Raw genomic sequence first — 15,923 nt, 5'->3', positions numbered from 1 at the left:
AATTGATGAAGAACTTAGATTTTATTTCACCTCAATACTGTGAACTCAAGACTACAAAAAAATAACTATTTTGAAAAAGTTAAACTGAATGGATCTTAAGCACCATTCAGTTTAACTACAAAAAAAAACAAAAAAACAACAACAACTCCACATTGTGGGGAAGATTTGCTATTGTTGTGTTTACAGCAAGTCATGTGTCATGTGCAATAATTTAGTGGCACCATGTCAGCATGTCACGTCAAAGAAATGTATGTCATTTCCATGGTTACAGCTGTACAGTCTGTTAAGTATTAGGGCTATGTCAAAAGGCTTAGAGCAGCACAATGCAGAGGGCTATATGCTCTAAAACAAACTTTGCATGTCCTCTGTGTCTCTTTGTCTTTGTGTGTGTGTGTGTGTGTGTGTGTGTGTGTGTGTGTGTGTGTGTGCTCTGGAACTATAACAGCCTAGTTGCGGCAGTTTCCCTAGCTTAATGAAATATCATTGTAATATTCACAAAATCTCCCAAAAGGGATTCATAATAATACCTTTGATAGTATTTTGTTTTTTTGTGGGGGAAAAAACCCCCCACAATTTTTAATATATAGGCTATTGAATGTAGCCTAAGTTGTGACATTCTTTTGGTATCAGTCTAGAATCTGTTCCAAAGTAATCCTAAGGGGTACACTTGCGTCACACTCTGTCAGCTCCATAACCAAAAACGTTCGCATTGTTAGTTTTCTTATTGGGATCGTTCTCCGGTCGATATCTGTAATTGCTCATGGGTTGTATCAATAACTTCCGGTTTTACTGATCCAACACGAGCCACTGGGAACGGGTTGCCCGGGAAACGGCCGCATGGCAACAGGATCAGAGCCTGGGGGTTGTCTGCTTCTAGGTCTGCTCCCATTTTACATCGCGTTTCCTCACTAGATGGTGTGCGAGCCACTGGAGAGTACGCTTCCCCGCACAGTGAAGCTCTGCATCCAAGCTAAACAAACCTGGGAAACTACACGGAGGACCATTTCTTCACGGGGCTCCGAGGAGGGAAAGTGTGGAAATTTAAAAACGTCAAAGGTTTCTTTTTAATTTTTTTTTTTTCGAGCGAACACTACGCCCTTTTTGTAATTAGAAACAAGAAGACTTAGGAGAAAAAGCGGCAACAAACCCCAGCTGTGATGGACATAATGATTGCGGTGCAGGATGCTTGTGTCTCTGGTCAGTGGCTTACTGCGATAATTCTCAGCCTGTGCTGCTTTCTGCCGTCCTGTTTGCCCGCTGGACAAACTGTGGACTATTCGTCGGTTGAAAGTGTGGTGAGCAGACAAGGCGACACGGCTCTACTGAGGTAAAAAAACAAAAACAAGCTAACACAACTTCACTTTCTCCCGCTCACTTTTCTGACAGAGTTCTCCAAAGCTACACCCGATTTCAACACAGACTCTTAAGCAGCTGTTCATCCATTTAACATGTCTACTATATACTTTTTAAAGACACATCGCCTGCGATAAACACACAATAGGCCATTTTCCCCCTCCATCCCGTCCTTGTTTTTAGCCTGACAAGGGGTGCTGGACAGTTGCAGCGGAGGCAGCTTTAACAGGACGCTGCTCCTAGAACAAGTGCAGCAAACCGCAAAGTTTTCTGACAACACTTTTCCTTTCTGTACACCAGCTAACACAGACGATGTGATATTTTATGGTGGGGCTGATTCTGTAGCTGCTCTAGCGGGACGGTGTCGCCTGAAATACTACATTAGCATACCGCTGCCTATCGCGTATGTTATCCTTAGTTAGGCTTTATCCTTAGTTTCACTGTTTCAAACGCTAGTGGTGTTTAAAAAAGGGAGTTTAGGATACAAAAACGGCGTCGAGGGCTATTGGAGTGCTATTCTGACAGTTTTAGCTGATTGAACAAGGTGATGTCGCAGTTTCAAAACGAGGCTGAAGATTGTGTTTGTGGTCTCTGTTGATCAAAATCGAGTTATTATGGCAGTGACGCTCTATTCTCCTGCATCCTCCCTCCGTCACGTACGCTACGAGGCAAGCTGCACAAGGAGCTGCCCATTAGGACCTCTACATTAAGAGACACGGGCGTGGTTTGGACCAGTTTGAAACAATTACATGTAAATCTCAGCATTCAGTCAATAAAATCATTAAAAAAAAAATACTGAAACGATAATGTAATGCATGTTGCAAAATGATCTCCTCTATGTAAATAAAACTCATTTTTTTCCCAGGAATTGTTCATGAGAAACTCTGTGTAGTATTTTTTTTAATTTCTTAAGAAAATTCTAAACTCTTAATGAAACACCAAAAACAGAAAAAAAAAGATGCAAAATCTTTGGAGGGCTGTGATAAAATCTTGTTCCACTAATATCAAATATCTGCTTTGATGGCTCCAAGGGAATGCTGGGGGGGGGGGGACGGGGACTGGCCCGGCCCCATTCAAATGTGAATTTTTTGGATGTTGACTTGGAGAGATTCTCTGTGTAGACCTGAATGCAGAGCAGCTGAAAGTGTGTAAAGTTCGCCTAAGGTTAGCTTTTAGTCACTGTTTTATACTTCATTTCTGAAGAGCTGGAATATTTCTGTGTCAAAAGGTCATGAAAAGTGCCCCTGAAGAGATGAGTGTCCAACTATAAGCGTAGTCAAAATGTGTTGGTGCTCTTCACAGAATTACCTTGGCAACAGCTAATGGGTGCTCACTATTTTTACTATTTTCCTGCTTTACCCTAGAGGGCCATCCTGTCAAAGAGACTTACACCTCTGCCTGTCACATTAGAGAGGGGTGTCTAATTCCCTGGTGTCAATCTGGTTTGGCTGTGATCGGAGGCGGAAGCTTTGCCTGAGTCCTGATGGTTTATTGGACCAGAGATTATCCCTGTGCTATGAATCAACTCAATAAACAAGTTTCCACCCCTTGATAAGGCAAAGCTCTTCAACAGGAGGTCATCCCCTCTGGAAATGCCAACCAGAAACCAAGGAAATGGATAGTGCTAATATTTTCATGAATCTTTCAATGCCAAGTTCTTACAGTCTATTACTGTGTTATTCAGCGCTTGCTGAATTCAACTCTGTGAATGCGGCCACTGTGAAGTTATAAGTTTGCTGTACCTGCAGCTGTTGACCTCACTGAGATTGTAAACCTCTTAAACTGCTCAACCGTCCTTTCTCGATTGCATCTCGTGGATAAACGTATTTGACAGCAAAGTGTTGACAAAAGGCTGCTCTGTCTTGTCAAGCCATGCCACAAAGAACCATGGCTGTCTTTTTCCTCCCTTCTTCGTGTTCAACGCTCTTGGGAACCAGGCATCAAAGCATGAACTATCTCTTATTGAGACTCAGTGAAGAAAACAGTGTCTGTTTGTCGAGTTTCTCTATTGTCAAGACCTCAGACTATTAGAGGGCAATTTTGCCGTGCCCCAAAGCTGATTGCTGGCTAAAAAATGAGAGCATTCTCAAATGCTGACAAACCCAGAAGCATGCAATTAGTCACTGCCTCTGGATTATGGAGTAGCTCCCAGGGGTGAGTGGACACTGTCACATGTTCATTTCCCCCACCTGCTCAATTCTTTGCGCTGCATTACAGCTACCCTAATTCATGTTGGACAGTGGGCCCACATCAATTAAGTGATTTGAGCCTCACAAAGATGAGGAATGGTCCACACGTGTATCATCATCCTTTTAATCTTTCTTGATTACCTAGATGTAGCCAATTTCAACCTCTAACAAAGGCCCTATTGTTTGAAATGAGCTGTGCTGCTGCTGCTGCTGTTACAGTGTCGTACATGAGTGCATTCAAGTTATGCACATACGCTGCTTTTTTTACATGCTGGAAATCTATAGGGAGCACATTGTTTAGAGGAGCTACTGATCCGCTTCTTCCCCATTTTCTTTTACAGGTTTCTTGTCATTTGGATTCGGTTGAATAAACCTTGACTCTTCCAAGTAAATGACTCATCTGGCTATGAATTTAAGGGGGACAGCCAGATGAAAAGACAGTTCCCTGTGCTGTCAGGAAACACAGGGTATCAGTGGCAGCCTCTTCCACACGGATAAGCAGCTGCAGTCAACAGCACAGAGCCAGTGTCTGTAAATTTAGTCAGAGCAGGCTGAAATGTTAAGCATAGACTAATTCTAGACAGTTAAAATTTGCTGTGCTATTCTTGAATTATGTCTGTGTTTCTACCTAAGTGCTCTTGGCTTTGGCGATCAACTCTTTTTCCCAAGTAAAATATGTATGATAGAGTGAGAGTTAAACAAAGGTACACTGATTGTGCTTTAAAAGCTAACTTTATGTCCTACAAAGGGAAGATAACGGGAAGCAAGAAAAAATGGAGCACGGCTGCAAACACAAGAATACAAGAACGATTGTAGCTTATATTTGTTATATACTTTGACAGTTGGCCCTCAGCCACAAAACAAGGCCTGCACTACAGCCCCTTAGTCTCAGTAATGGTGCAAAATTGACCTGTCACTTGTTCCAAAGTTGCGGTATTCTTATAAATCTAAAATCATTACCCAGTGTCAACAGAGCGGCTGATGAAAATCTTTTCCGGCTCTACACGATGGTCCTGAAACTGCTTTTTCAAGCGTCATCCTGGATAAAAACGGTGCAATGGATCATCTTCCTCACCTGTGTCATTACTGTGGCTCTGAAAGGTCTTGACATTTTCTATAAGCACTTGTGCCGGCAACAGCATGATCTAGCAGAAATGGCCTGGTGTTCCAAACTGAGTGCAGGTATGAGGCAGTATAGTAGAATCTAACGTGACTGTTTACACTCCACAGGACACAATTTAAAAGAGTAATTGTTGACTGCCTCCTTAATGCAGACCTCTTAACAATGGCTGAGAAACACACACTTCATTTTATGCATTTCATCACTTTTTTTAATTAGGCCACAGCCTTTTGAATAAAAAAAAAAAAAATGCTACTTTATCTCCAGCTGCTTGTTTGGAGATATTGCAGATATAGTGTACCCTGAACATTAGCTGCCAACCATCAGCAGTTTCATGCACTCATTTGGGGAAAAAACCTGTTCTACTACTCATGACACATCTGTGGGCACACCTGAGTCTGTCACTGTTAATTGCACGCCAAAATCCTCTCGCATGATTGCCGCGGCACAAGTTTAATGCTATTAGTGTTGCTGTCAGCACCATGTTGCTCCCTTTCACAGTCCTTATGCTAGCCATGGTCCCAGCATCTTAAGGAACAAGTGTGAGGCACATTGTTTGACCTCGTTTTTCTGGCGAGGGACAGACATCGTCAGGGTGAGAAACAATGGATTTGGGGGAGGGGCTATTGTTACAGAGGGGCTCCTAGATTAAGTCGTCATGGCCCAGATAGATTTATTTAAACTGTCTGTCTCCTCCTTCTAAACAATGATGTTTTCTGCTGCCCAGGCTATACTATCAGTTTCATTATTCTGGCATCCATTTGTAGTAGATGTACTTCAGTACAAATGGTAATCCGCCAGCAAGGTGCCATGCTAGAGCAGTTACTTAAGAGGCATTCATAGCAGCTGTCTCCTTTAAGAACTCTGGTTAACCTCTTTCTCAGAATCCACTTTAATGTAGAGCCTGTAATGATTTAAAAAAAAAAAAAAGTTCATCAGCTTGTTACTCAAAGCCTAATCTACTTTAGACGAAAACGTATAAAGTTGCAGCAATTAATACTGTCATCCAATGCTGAGAAACTCAAAAATGTTCTTTTAGTCTTTTCTGTGTAGTCATATATAGTTAACTGTTCTTTTAAGATAAATCTAATGTTCAAACATTTAGCCCAAGGATAGCCATTAGGATGCCTATGTTAAATTACAGTTGTATCTTTTATAAACAGATAACATTCAAACTAGTATTGGGAAGGAAGAGAAAATGTGATTTTTTTTCTTTTCACATGTCATGATTTATGTTCTCATCTTGCCAGTATGAAGTGGGGCGAACGTACATTTAAATACAAATGTACACACTGTAAACCATTTCCAAATGGATTACATTTAAAGCCGTCTTTTTTCAGCCAATTCAATCCATTGTACTTTGTGAAAATTAAGCATTTCTATTTCTAATAGGTTTCAATTAGCACTAAAGTGATTGAGTGCCCCGGTGAATTAAAGCCTAAATGGGAATGCTTTCTCAAGGTAAATCCTTTTGACGGTAATAGATGCTGTGCTGGGGTTTAACGCATCTTTCTAATATCCTAATAATCACTACTATTATAGGGGCTACGGAAAATGATTTTGGGTGGAAAATGGAGCTCCATTCCCAGCTGGAGCAACCACGTAATTGCAGTAATACTACAGGAGAATCTCCGAGGAGTGTTTTTGTGTTGTGAGAAAGCTGTAAGCCTCAAATTAAACTTGACAGCGAGTGACTAGAAAGGCAATAACATGGCTCTGTATCTGCAGCAATTTTGAAGGGAAGTTACTGAATTCTTCAAAAGCACAGATATCTACTTTTAATGAAAGCTTTTTTTATCATCGAAAGTTTGGATTGGAAACATTTTGGGATTTAAACACACCAACCTGTTATTAACCACTTGTTATTTAAATGCTTGTCCATTACATAAGTACGAACACTGTTGATGGGTTTTTACAAATTACTTCAGCAGATAGCAGAAATGCAAATTGAAATTCAACAGACTACATCATAAGTCATGTTTTTTTGTTGCATTTTCTCAGGGCTCAACATTATAACTGGCCCACTGGCCCGGATGAATGATTGACAGAGTCCGGGCCAGCTGATTGCACGTTCAGCTGGCCGCTCGGGCCAGTTAAAATACTGCCTGAAAAAAAAAAATAGACTGCGTCACGTCGCGCTGATAACTGCTACAGCATCAACGTATCATAAACGCTCGTGCGCGTGCATGTTTTTCACAGTTGAAAGGCAGCCGATGGCTTCACTGCTGTCCCTCCCTCGAGCGCTCGCTACTCTCAAATTGTACACTCGCACACAGATTTTAGCGCAGGTTTTCTCTGATAAAAAACACGTTTGGTAAAACGGTTTTAAAACCATCAGATCCGGGCTTAAATCAGCACTCAAATGAAAAAAAACCCCGGAAGAATTGAGAGTGACAGCAGGGCATGACGAAAACAGAATTCACAGTTACAATGGTTGGGCTTAATGTCAACCCCTGATTTTCTTCTATAGTCCTTTTTTGTAGATTAAGCTTTTCTTATTTAAAGCTCTTTTCAAGTACCGTAAATGTCTTGTAACCAGCTCTTTTGCTGAACAGTGTACCGTCTTTTTTGCTCCAAATCGTATGCCAACACTTCCCCTCTTTCATCACTGAGCTGAAATGATTCCTTAGAGCTTCTTCAATTAAATTCCTAATCAATCAGTTAGCATCTCCTTGTGTTTCATGATAATTAGTTGTGCTACTCTGACAACATTGCGTAATCTCTTCTATGCCTCCTCGGTTGAGCCCAGTTACATCCTTGCAAGTGTTGATGCCTCTCATGTCAGCAGGTTAGAGACAAAACTTGCTGACATCAGAGTTTGGAGCCTGAGTGATGCTGGAGCTTTGAAACAAAGAGTGTAGGCACAGGGGTGGTACACATAGCATGCTGTTTTGAGCATGAAAAACATCTCAACCTTGACTTTAAGCGAAACCAGAAATATCATTTTGTGAAATCTCTGTATAGGCATGATCATATGTCATTCAGTCAGTCCTAAGGCAGTAAACCAGTCATCCAATAACACGCTTGTGATCAAAATCTACAAAGGAAGTATGCTTCTTACTTTTTTTTTTCTACTGATGAATGTTTATTGCATAAAACTCAACATCCTTTATAGCAGATACTCTCTTAGGATAGTGCTCACACATAAAGATCCTCCATTGATGTCATTATCTACAATGCAGGATCTTTATGTGTGAGCATGGTTGGAGGCTGCGAAGACCACAGGTAAACATAAGGTTGATCCCAGGGGTTTTATAAATCAGAAGTGTTGGCACGGTTATCTTAGTGATTCCCATTTGTGAATTAAAACGGTCCAGCGGGACTTCGTCTCGTGTTCTCAGGGTATTTTCTTGTCCTTTAATGAAATTCAACGTTGATCCTGTACCTTTGGTAAAAATTAAACATGCATGTTGTTCTGAGGGACCATGATTTAAAGCTTCTTGACTCCTTACATCACTTAACGTTCAAACAATCACTTGTGGCTTTACTGTTAAAGCTTTCTGAATACAACTAATACATGCCATATTACATTGGATTCTTTAAAAAGTTAACAATTTCCATCTCTCTTCTGAATGTTAGATTTCCTCTGATTCAAAAGATAAGTGCCTGGTGAGTCACACATATGTCACCATTCAGATTTTTAGAAATCATAATTATGTTTTTTGTGTTTTCAACTGTCAATCAAGGTATTTGTCAAATTAAGAAAGTCGATTTGTGACTATAATCTGTGTTTTAGCACTTAAGTAAGCTCATTTATATGTTCATGATGGCTGGTCTCTCACAATTGATTATAAACTCCAGCAACTAAAGGAGATAGATTGTCATAATTCATTTGGCTGTTGGCATGGCTAAAGAATTTTAATTGGAATTGCTCTGAGCAGGTTTTGGGTTTTTGTTTTTCTCTCTTGCACCCTCTGTCATCTGCATAATGAGTGTGTGGATTTCAGACTGCTGTAAATGTTTGTTGGAGCAGAGTAATTGGGGAGTCTGCATTGGTAATTATTAGTAAATGGAGAAAGAAGCAGCGGAGCAAATCAATATCAGTGAGACTAGTGTTACCTTTTGTTTCCAGTAGGATCAGAGTTAAGGTAACACCAGTGCCTGGTAGCACAGAGATGAATAAAAGCCTAATGTGTTAGAACGATTCATTAATATTGTCCAGACTTTATGCACAGAAAGTATTTACTGAATGTTCTATATGTTGTAGCAGTTCTGATGAAATACTGAAGCAACGTTCAATAATAAGCATTTCAGTTGATTTAGTTGTTGATGAAAAGCAGTCGTGACAAAAAAAATGCCCCTATGGATACTTACTGCTTAATTGTAGATTAATAACAATTTGTTAACTCTTTGCTTTTTTGCACAGATGGCACAAATGGTTTGCTACTGTAGAGTGGTCCAATTAAAAAAGAACAAAATCTGGTGTTGTCAAGTGTAATTTAAAACAGTCCCTTCAGCACTTGACATATTATGGGAACACAGGATACTATCGTCGGTCACAAAGGTTGGTGCCGTGTTATTGAAAAGCCCCCCACCTTCCCTGGCTTTAAAGACATACATTACATATTTTCATACACTACATTGTTTGAACAGATAATGAAGCTCCTGAGAAAATACAAACGGCATAATCTAAACATAGAGAACACAACTTTGACACTAATAGGCTGTCAAGCTTCGTCCCATCCACACCATGCCAGGGAGATAGACTCAATCTGTGCCAATGTTAAACAGTAAATTCATCATCTGCCGCTCATTAGGATACTCATTTTAGAACAGGGGTGTGTGCAAGTGTGGGGGAGTTTTATGCTATTTATAAAAGAACCATGATCTCTCCACACCTCTCCGTCTCTCTGCCTCACCTTATCTCTACCTATCACTCGCTCTCTCTCTGCAACTCTCCATTCCTTAATTGCATTTAAAAGTAAGCAGCCAAGGCAAATTTGATTTTGATTAGGCACAACGCAGGAATGCTAGAGCTTCCTGGTTCTCTCTGTTAACACCACAGAGTTTGCTCTGCGTTAGTATTTGGCCTGCTCTACAGCTGCAAGATATATTGATTCAGCATTTGACATTTAGACGTATGTATGTGTGTGTCTGTACGTTCAGTAGTCAAGTTGCAGGAAGAGGAAAAGAGGTAGGACAAATAATTCACAGAGGTCATGTTATGTCATTGTCCATGAATAATCTACATTACAAGTTCACATAACCACGTTCCATCAAAGCATATAGCACACTAATATCAGTGTACAGAGCTTATGTATCAACTTCATTTTAGTTGACAGTGGAACCTTTTCATTGTGCTTGTTAAAATATGATTACTTGATGGAAAAAGTTGGTGTCATCCTATATAAGTCTTGACATCTCTCTCTCCAGCTATCCATGCTGGTGTCAGCGTCGCAAACATGAAACATATCATCAAATCCAGACTTTTACGAACTTTTAATAAAACATTTTCCCCATCTAAAAAGTAGGCCCTGTCCTATATACCGTTGCAACCAATACTTGTATAAAATTCTTAGAGGTATATTTAAAGCGCTTTTTTCTATGTAAGTCTGAGTCACGGACATGGGCTGTCATTACCAGAGTGCAGCCACCACCATCAGCGACTGCACTCGACTTGATGTGATTGAAATTCCTCCCCGTTCATTGTGTATTGCTAGTACCCGCTTCACTGCTCTGAAATTTAGCGGACCAGGCTGGCTGCGACACTTTTTTAATAGCTTTTCTCCCTCATTAGATCATAATCATGCATTTAAAGAATGGTGTGCTGTACGGTTAATCAAATAAACCGTGTTGGGTGCTTGTTTATTTGAAAATTCTCCTCAGTTAAAGAAAAAGTGGCTAGCAGAGGTGTGCAGTGTGATTCTAGGCAAATGTTGCAGGCTGTGGGTTCACACTTCACAACTATCAACGTTAGTGTATGCCTAGAGCTCAACTACTGTACTGGTAGCTAGCAGAGTTGTAAACTCCGCAGGAAGACCTACACAGCTGCAAGGAAACTGCATGTTGTGGAGCTTGCCAAATGCAATGGAAATTGTCACTCAGAAGAACTGTTAAACCTTTTTCTCCTCTGGGACAGCCCCAAAAACCTAACTTTAATGCGTAGATAGATATACATATTGTTATACACAGAAATGTTTTGCATTGTTCCCTCAAATGCAGTTATCAAATACTTGTTGAAAAGACAATAATGAAGACAGGATGGGAATTCTAATGGTAAATATACGTGCATCATTGATTTTAACTGTGATAATGAGTGATAATGCACACTCTGCTTGTGACAGCCAGAAAGAGGAATGCTAGTGTAATACATAGGGTTGTTGAAATTAATCATTTAATCGATGCATCGCGATGCAAACTAGAAGATTAATGCATCGATGCAGGGACAGGACGTAATCGATGCTGACGAGGGTTCGAAAAAAGCATCTGCCAACCGCTAAATGCGGTTGTTTTGAGCAGCGTTGAGTGAGTTTGTTTAACCTAAACACACACGGTGGTGTGTAATGAAAGTAACGTAGGCTAACAGAAGGATTTGTGACAGAAAACAACGTAAATTGAGTCCCGGTCCTGTGCTTGCTGACTGCAGCACGGATTAGTATCTTCATTACAGGTAAAGGTGTGTTTAAACCGATGCCTCGCTGTCTTAAGTCCAAATTAACTAAAAGAAGGGGGCTGTGGCGGTGACTCGTGGTAAAGTGAGCGGCTGTAAACACAGTAGACTCCCGACAGTATCACCGCTAAGTGCACCTCCGCTAAAGCTGCGTTCGTTCGATGATAAACACATTCTATTCCCAACAAGTTCTTCACAATAAAAGTCCCCTGCCTATCCATAGTTGAAGTGCTTTTATTGTGAAACAGTCATATCAGGAAATGGGGTTTTTACAGAAGATATTGATCTTGATAATGACATTGTTGTCGAAATCACTTTTTAAATTATACAAAAGGAGTTCACATTCATAAGACTGTTTGTCTCTGTTCATATAAAAGTAGCCATGTGCAGTAATATAGAAAATTGAGGATGAATCGTGATGCATCGTGATATCGTGATATTGTGGCCCTGCTCTAAATGTGTGAGTGTGTGCAGTCGTACTACCAAATTTTCCAACATGGAAGAAAATGATCAGATCAGGGGCGCTGGTGGCACAGTGGATAGTGCGCCCGCCCCATGTATGGAGGCCCAGGTTCGAATCCAACGTGTGGCTCCTTTCCTGCATGTCGTTTCGCACTCTGTCTCCCTGATTTCCGATTCTATCCACTGTCCTATCTCGAATAAAGGCACAAAAAGGCAAAAAATAAATCTTAAAAAAACAAGAAAATCATCAGATCGGTCAGGACCAGCTGATCAGTCCATTGTGCGTAGTGTAAACTACACATCAAACGGCATGTGACTGGGTTGAAATTCAACCCAACTTCAAAATTGGTCGTACCACTCAAAAATCAACCTTAAATCGTACAGTGTATGCCAGGCTTTATGTAGCAGTCTGACTATATTCCTAATTTTATGGTACATAAATAAGTTCAGGCTGATGTCAGGAGGGGTTGGAAATGATTTTGTTTTGTGCACTGGTTCACAACCTTTGTAGTGATTGATCAATAATATAGTAAGCAGATACATTGTATAAAAATGTTTTAGTCATTTGGAGCCTTGATCATTGCTTACATTACGTGAACAGACACCCAACCAGCAATTCAGGGTGGTAGCCCAGTTTCTTAGCAGCAGAATGAACTACATTAGTCTTCCACTGGCATCTCAAAGACTTGGCAGCATTACCAGCTCTGCTACTAATTCAGAAGCTTTTGGATCAGTAAAAAGGGATAATATTTTTCTCTGGAGGTGTTTTAACTATCCTTTTTATCTCCATCAAACTTACATGCAAGCTTTACAGAACAACATGGAATTAACCTCATCTAGGTTTTCTGCTGTGAAGTCAGGCTCGGTTTCTCCCCTCTTCCTATTATACCAAGTTAGTATCATGAAAAGGGGGATTACTGCTCGGAGCTAATTAAAATCCAGCAAATGAAATGTATTTGTAAATGTATGTAGCTTCCATACATCTATTATGTAAAAACAGGCATGCCAGTTGTTGGATTTTACACACACTACACTGTTTCCACTCACTGTATTTATGAAAGGCACAGTCAGGTGCCGTAATAAAGCTTCCTGAGGCACGCAATCAGTTTCCAGCTTCTAATACATTCTGCAATATCTTAAAACAGCCAGTTGTCTTCAGTGGAAATGTGTGGGCCATGTCTTTTTCTTTGGCAAACTTCAATCCAGGCACTGTCTTTGATTCCAACACAATGCCCTCGCTGCCTTCCTCTCTGGACTGTGTTTTTGTCAGTTTTATTTCAGAATATTCACCCTTGTTCTTGCCAGAATGGTTGCTAATGGGTAGTCTTTTTAAAGCCTGGTGAGGATTATCCTGTCATCTTTGTTGCCATGGTCCTCTCATGCAACAAGTTCAAAAGAAAGAAAAATCTGCAGTGTAGTGTTTGTGAGGTGCATTCTGACTCTTGTTTATGTTTCTTTTTCAAACTGGCATCACTGACAGAGCTACATGTCGAAACAGGTGCTGTTCTTGATGACTTCAGTGGCATGTACTGGCATGTCACTTTAGGGAATATCCAAGCCAGATGCTTTATTATGTTGTAAAAATGCTGATGCCAGCGTACCACTACACAAAAATGCAGGGGTGGTAGGTGGTACTCGAAACAGTTGCACTCCTTGAAATGACTGCTTTCACAAAGAATTTTTGCTTGGTGTCCAATTTTTTTCATCAAATGTGTTGACATGTGAAAACACCACTTGATAAACAATATTCTCCCAGACAGGCCAATGTGGCCATTCACACATGATTAGGTTTACAGTCTCTGTGGATGCCACTGATTTGTGTTATTTCTTCACTGCAGTATCGGCTGAATTTTCTTTTTCTGGAACAAAATGATTCACCTTGAGGGAAATGTTTGATTTGATTTTGAGGACTGAGAGCATCTTATGCATTCCTGTGATGAGAAATGTTTTTAGGTACACAGATCATTGTAAAAAAGATTCTTCGAAGGAATCACAAGTGTTTACAGCAAAGGAAAAACAAGGTTTCTCTGTTTGTTCCAGAATATGACAAAAATAGTGACGTGACTTCAAGGTCTGAGACAAGGTGATGGCAAGACTCCAAAGTGTTGCTCATATTTTTGCAAGTTTGCATCTTTGTTAAAAGGCAGAATAAACTGAGATACAACTTAATAGAGTCAGGAATTTGGATTGGCATACCATACTATAATCTGAAATCAATACATTACATGCATTGCTGTTTTGTATTGTATGATAATATGTGGAGACACTTCAGGAGTTTTGAATAAAGGGATAATAGAATATGAAATACGCGTTTATATAAAGCAGCTTTACTAAAACGTCTATAAAGCTGTATGAACGGACCCAAGCATTTGATGAACATTGAAGAACAAAATGTGTATGGAATGATTTATAATAACCTATTTTAAAATATTAATGTAAATATTTCAACTTTTGAATCTGTAACAGTATTATGTCAAAAAAATGTAAATAGCTGTAATATGAAATGATTAATTTCTGATTATCTTGCCATTAAAGAAAAAAGAAAACATTAAATTAGCAAATTGGATTAAGATTAGCAATTTTTTCTTGTTGTTTAAATCACAGATGCATGATTCCACTTTTTTCACTTCTGATCCAATTACGAAGCATATGTACCGATGCCAACTCTGATATTTTTTTGAATCATAATTAATAGTGTTATTGTTGTTCTTGGTATTATGAGCAAGGCTACAGAAAGCTGTACTAAACCCGGCATTGCATTGCAGACAAGAAGGGCAATGTGTTGAGAGTAAGATGACAGTTTTGTAATTGAACATCCTTTTACAAGCAGTCAGAAAGTTGCCGTGGTAATATATGTATTAAAAACTATGTTACGACTAAAAGTCCATGCTCTGATTTATAACTCTGAAGAATTGAAGAATTGCACACTTAAATAACAGATCATATCATAAAACAGATGTTTAATACGTTAATACCAGCTAAATTGTCTTACTTCTAGTGTATGAGACGTGTTCTGCACAATAAAATGCACTCTGCACTCTTGCAATCCATAAGTTGTAACTTTGCCCAAAGGCCTGACACAGAATTTCGGCTGACAGGATGTGTTTGTTGGCAGCAGGAACTTTTATTTGCTCGCTGCGTTGGACTCAATGGCAATGCACTAATAAAGGTTAAGCACTTAGAAACACATCAAATATTTTTAGCAACAGGGTCAAACTGCTTTGCTGACAAACACTGGCAGTCTTAATGCCTTGATTATGATACCCAGTATACTTAAACTGTACATAACTTGTTTTTGTTGCAGTATTTTTCACAGCATAGGGATACAGCGTCATGCTGCATGTGTAACAAAAGTAGATATTTATGGCAGCGTACTTTATATGACTGCAAGAAAACCTTCACTGTGAGTAAATGTTCCGAGCTCTCCATATGGACACTTGCCAGTTCCTTCAAATTGATTTTTATTTTCCACAATCAGCTCCAATGTGCACTTCTTGTGTGTCAACTCAGCTGCTGCTTGGCTGGCTAAATTATTCCATGGATAGATATACTTTTAAAAAAAATCTCACAGTTAATAATAGTGGGGGATACTGTACACAGCCGCATGAATAATTCATGCTGGCTTCCCTTTGTAGAGATTAAAAAACGGAATAAAAATAATTCACGCTGTAAGCTTGTTTAAATGGTTCAAGAAACAGCTAATCAACTTGCAAGCCTGTCGAAGGCAAGGCGGCTACCTAAAGTTCTGAGTTCGTCCTCAGAAGTGCCGACTCCAGCCCAGATGAAAGCCAGCCAGAAAAAAAAAAAAAAATCAAAGACTTCAAGTCCATATCATCTCCACCTCATCTTTCGAAATTATTCAGATTTTCTCCTGGACATGGCACACTAAAGCCTCTCTTGGCTTATTCCTCCACTAAAGAAGTTGCAGGACCTAATTATGCAGTCTTAGGGTCCCAGTGACACTTAAACATTAACAATTACGTAGGAATAAAAGCAGCAGATAAAAGGAAGTGTATAATGAGAAGAAAAAGAGGGCATGGGAGAGAGCGAAACAGAAAAGGGATTTAAAAAAATGTTGTAAGGTTTGCTGATAAAGCAGGCAAGAAATTGAGTTTGTAGGGAGCAAAATGACAGTAATGGCTCTTTCAACTTGTTTCAACATTGTAACCAGATTTAGAGGCGCATCATG

General features: G+C 39.8%; 1 protein-coding gene across 2 annotated transcripts in view; it reads left to right on the top strand.

Moving 5' to 3' along the window:
* The first annotated feature begins 800 nt into the window (after positions 1–800).
* The window catches only part of negr1 (neuronal growth regulator 1), a 142,440-nt gene continuing 127,317 nt past the window's right edge, over positions 801–15,923 (top strand). Inside the window, exon 1 of one of the 2 annotated variants that reach the window (XM_020639253.3) lies at positions 801–1,327. In XM_020639253.3, coding sequence (XP_020494909.1) covers positions 1,158–1,327 — 170 coding nt within the window. In that variant the 5' untranslated portion in view covers positions 801–1,157. The remainder of the gene's footprint in view (positions 1,328–15,923) is intronic. The other variant, XM_020639254.3, reaches the window with a different exon arrangement.

The sequence above is a fragment of the Labrus bergylta genome, chromosome 6, assembly GCF_963930695.1.
Source record: "Labrus bergylta chromosome 6, fLabBer1.1, whole genome shotgun sequence".
Classification (NCBI taxonomy): Eukaryota; Metazoa; Chordata; class Actinopteri; order Labriformes; family Labridae; genus Labrus; species Labrus bergylta.
The sequence above is the reverse complement of the archived record's forward strand: the minus strand, read 5'-3'. Positions and strand labels throughout refer to the sequence as shown.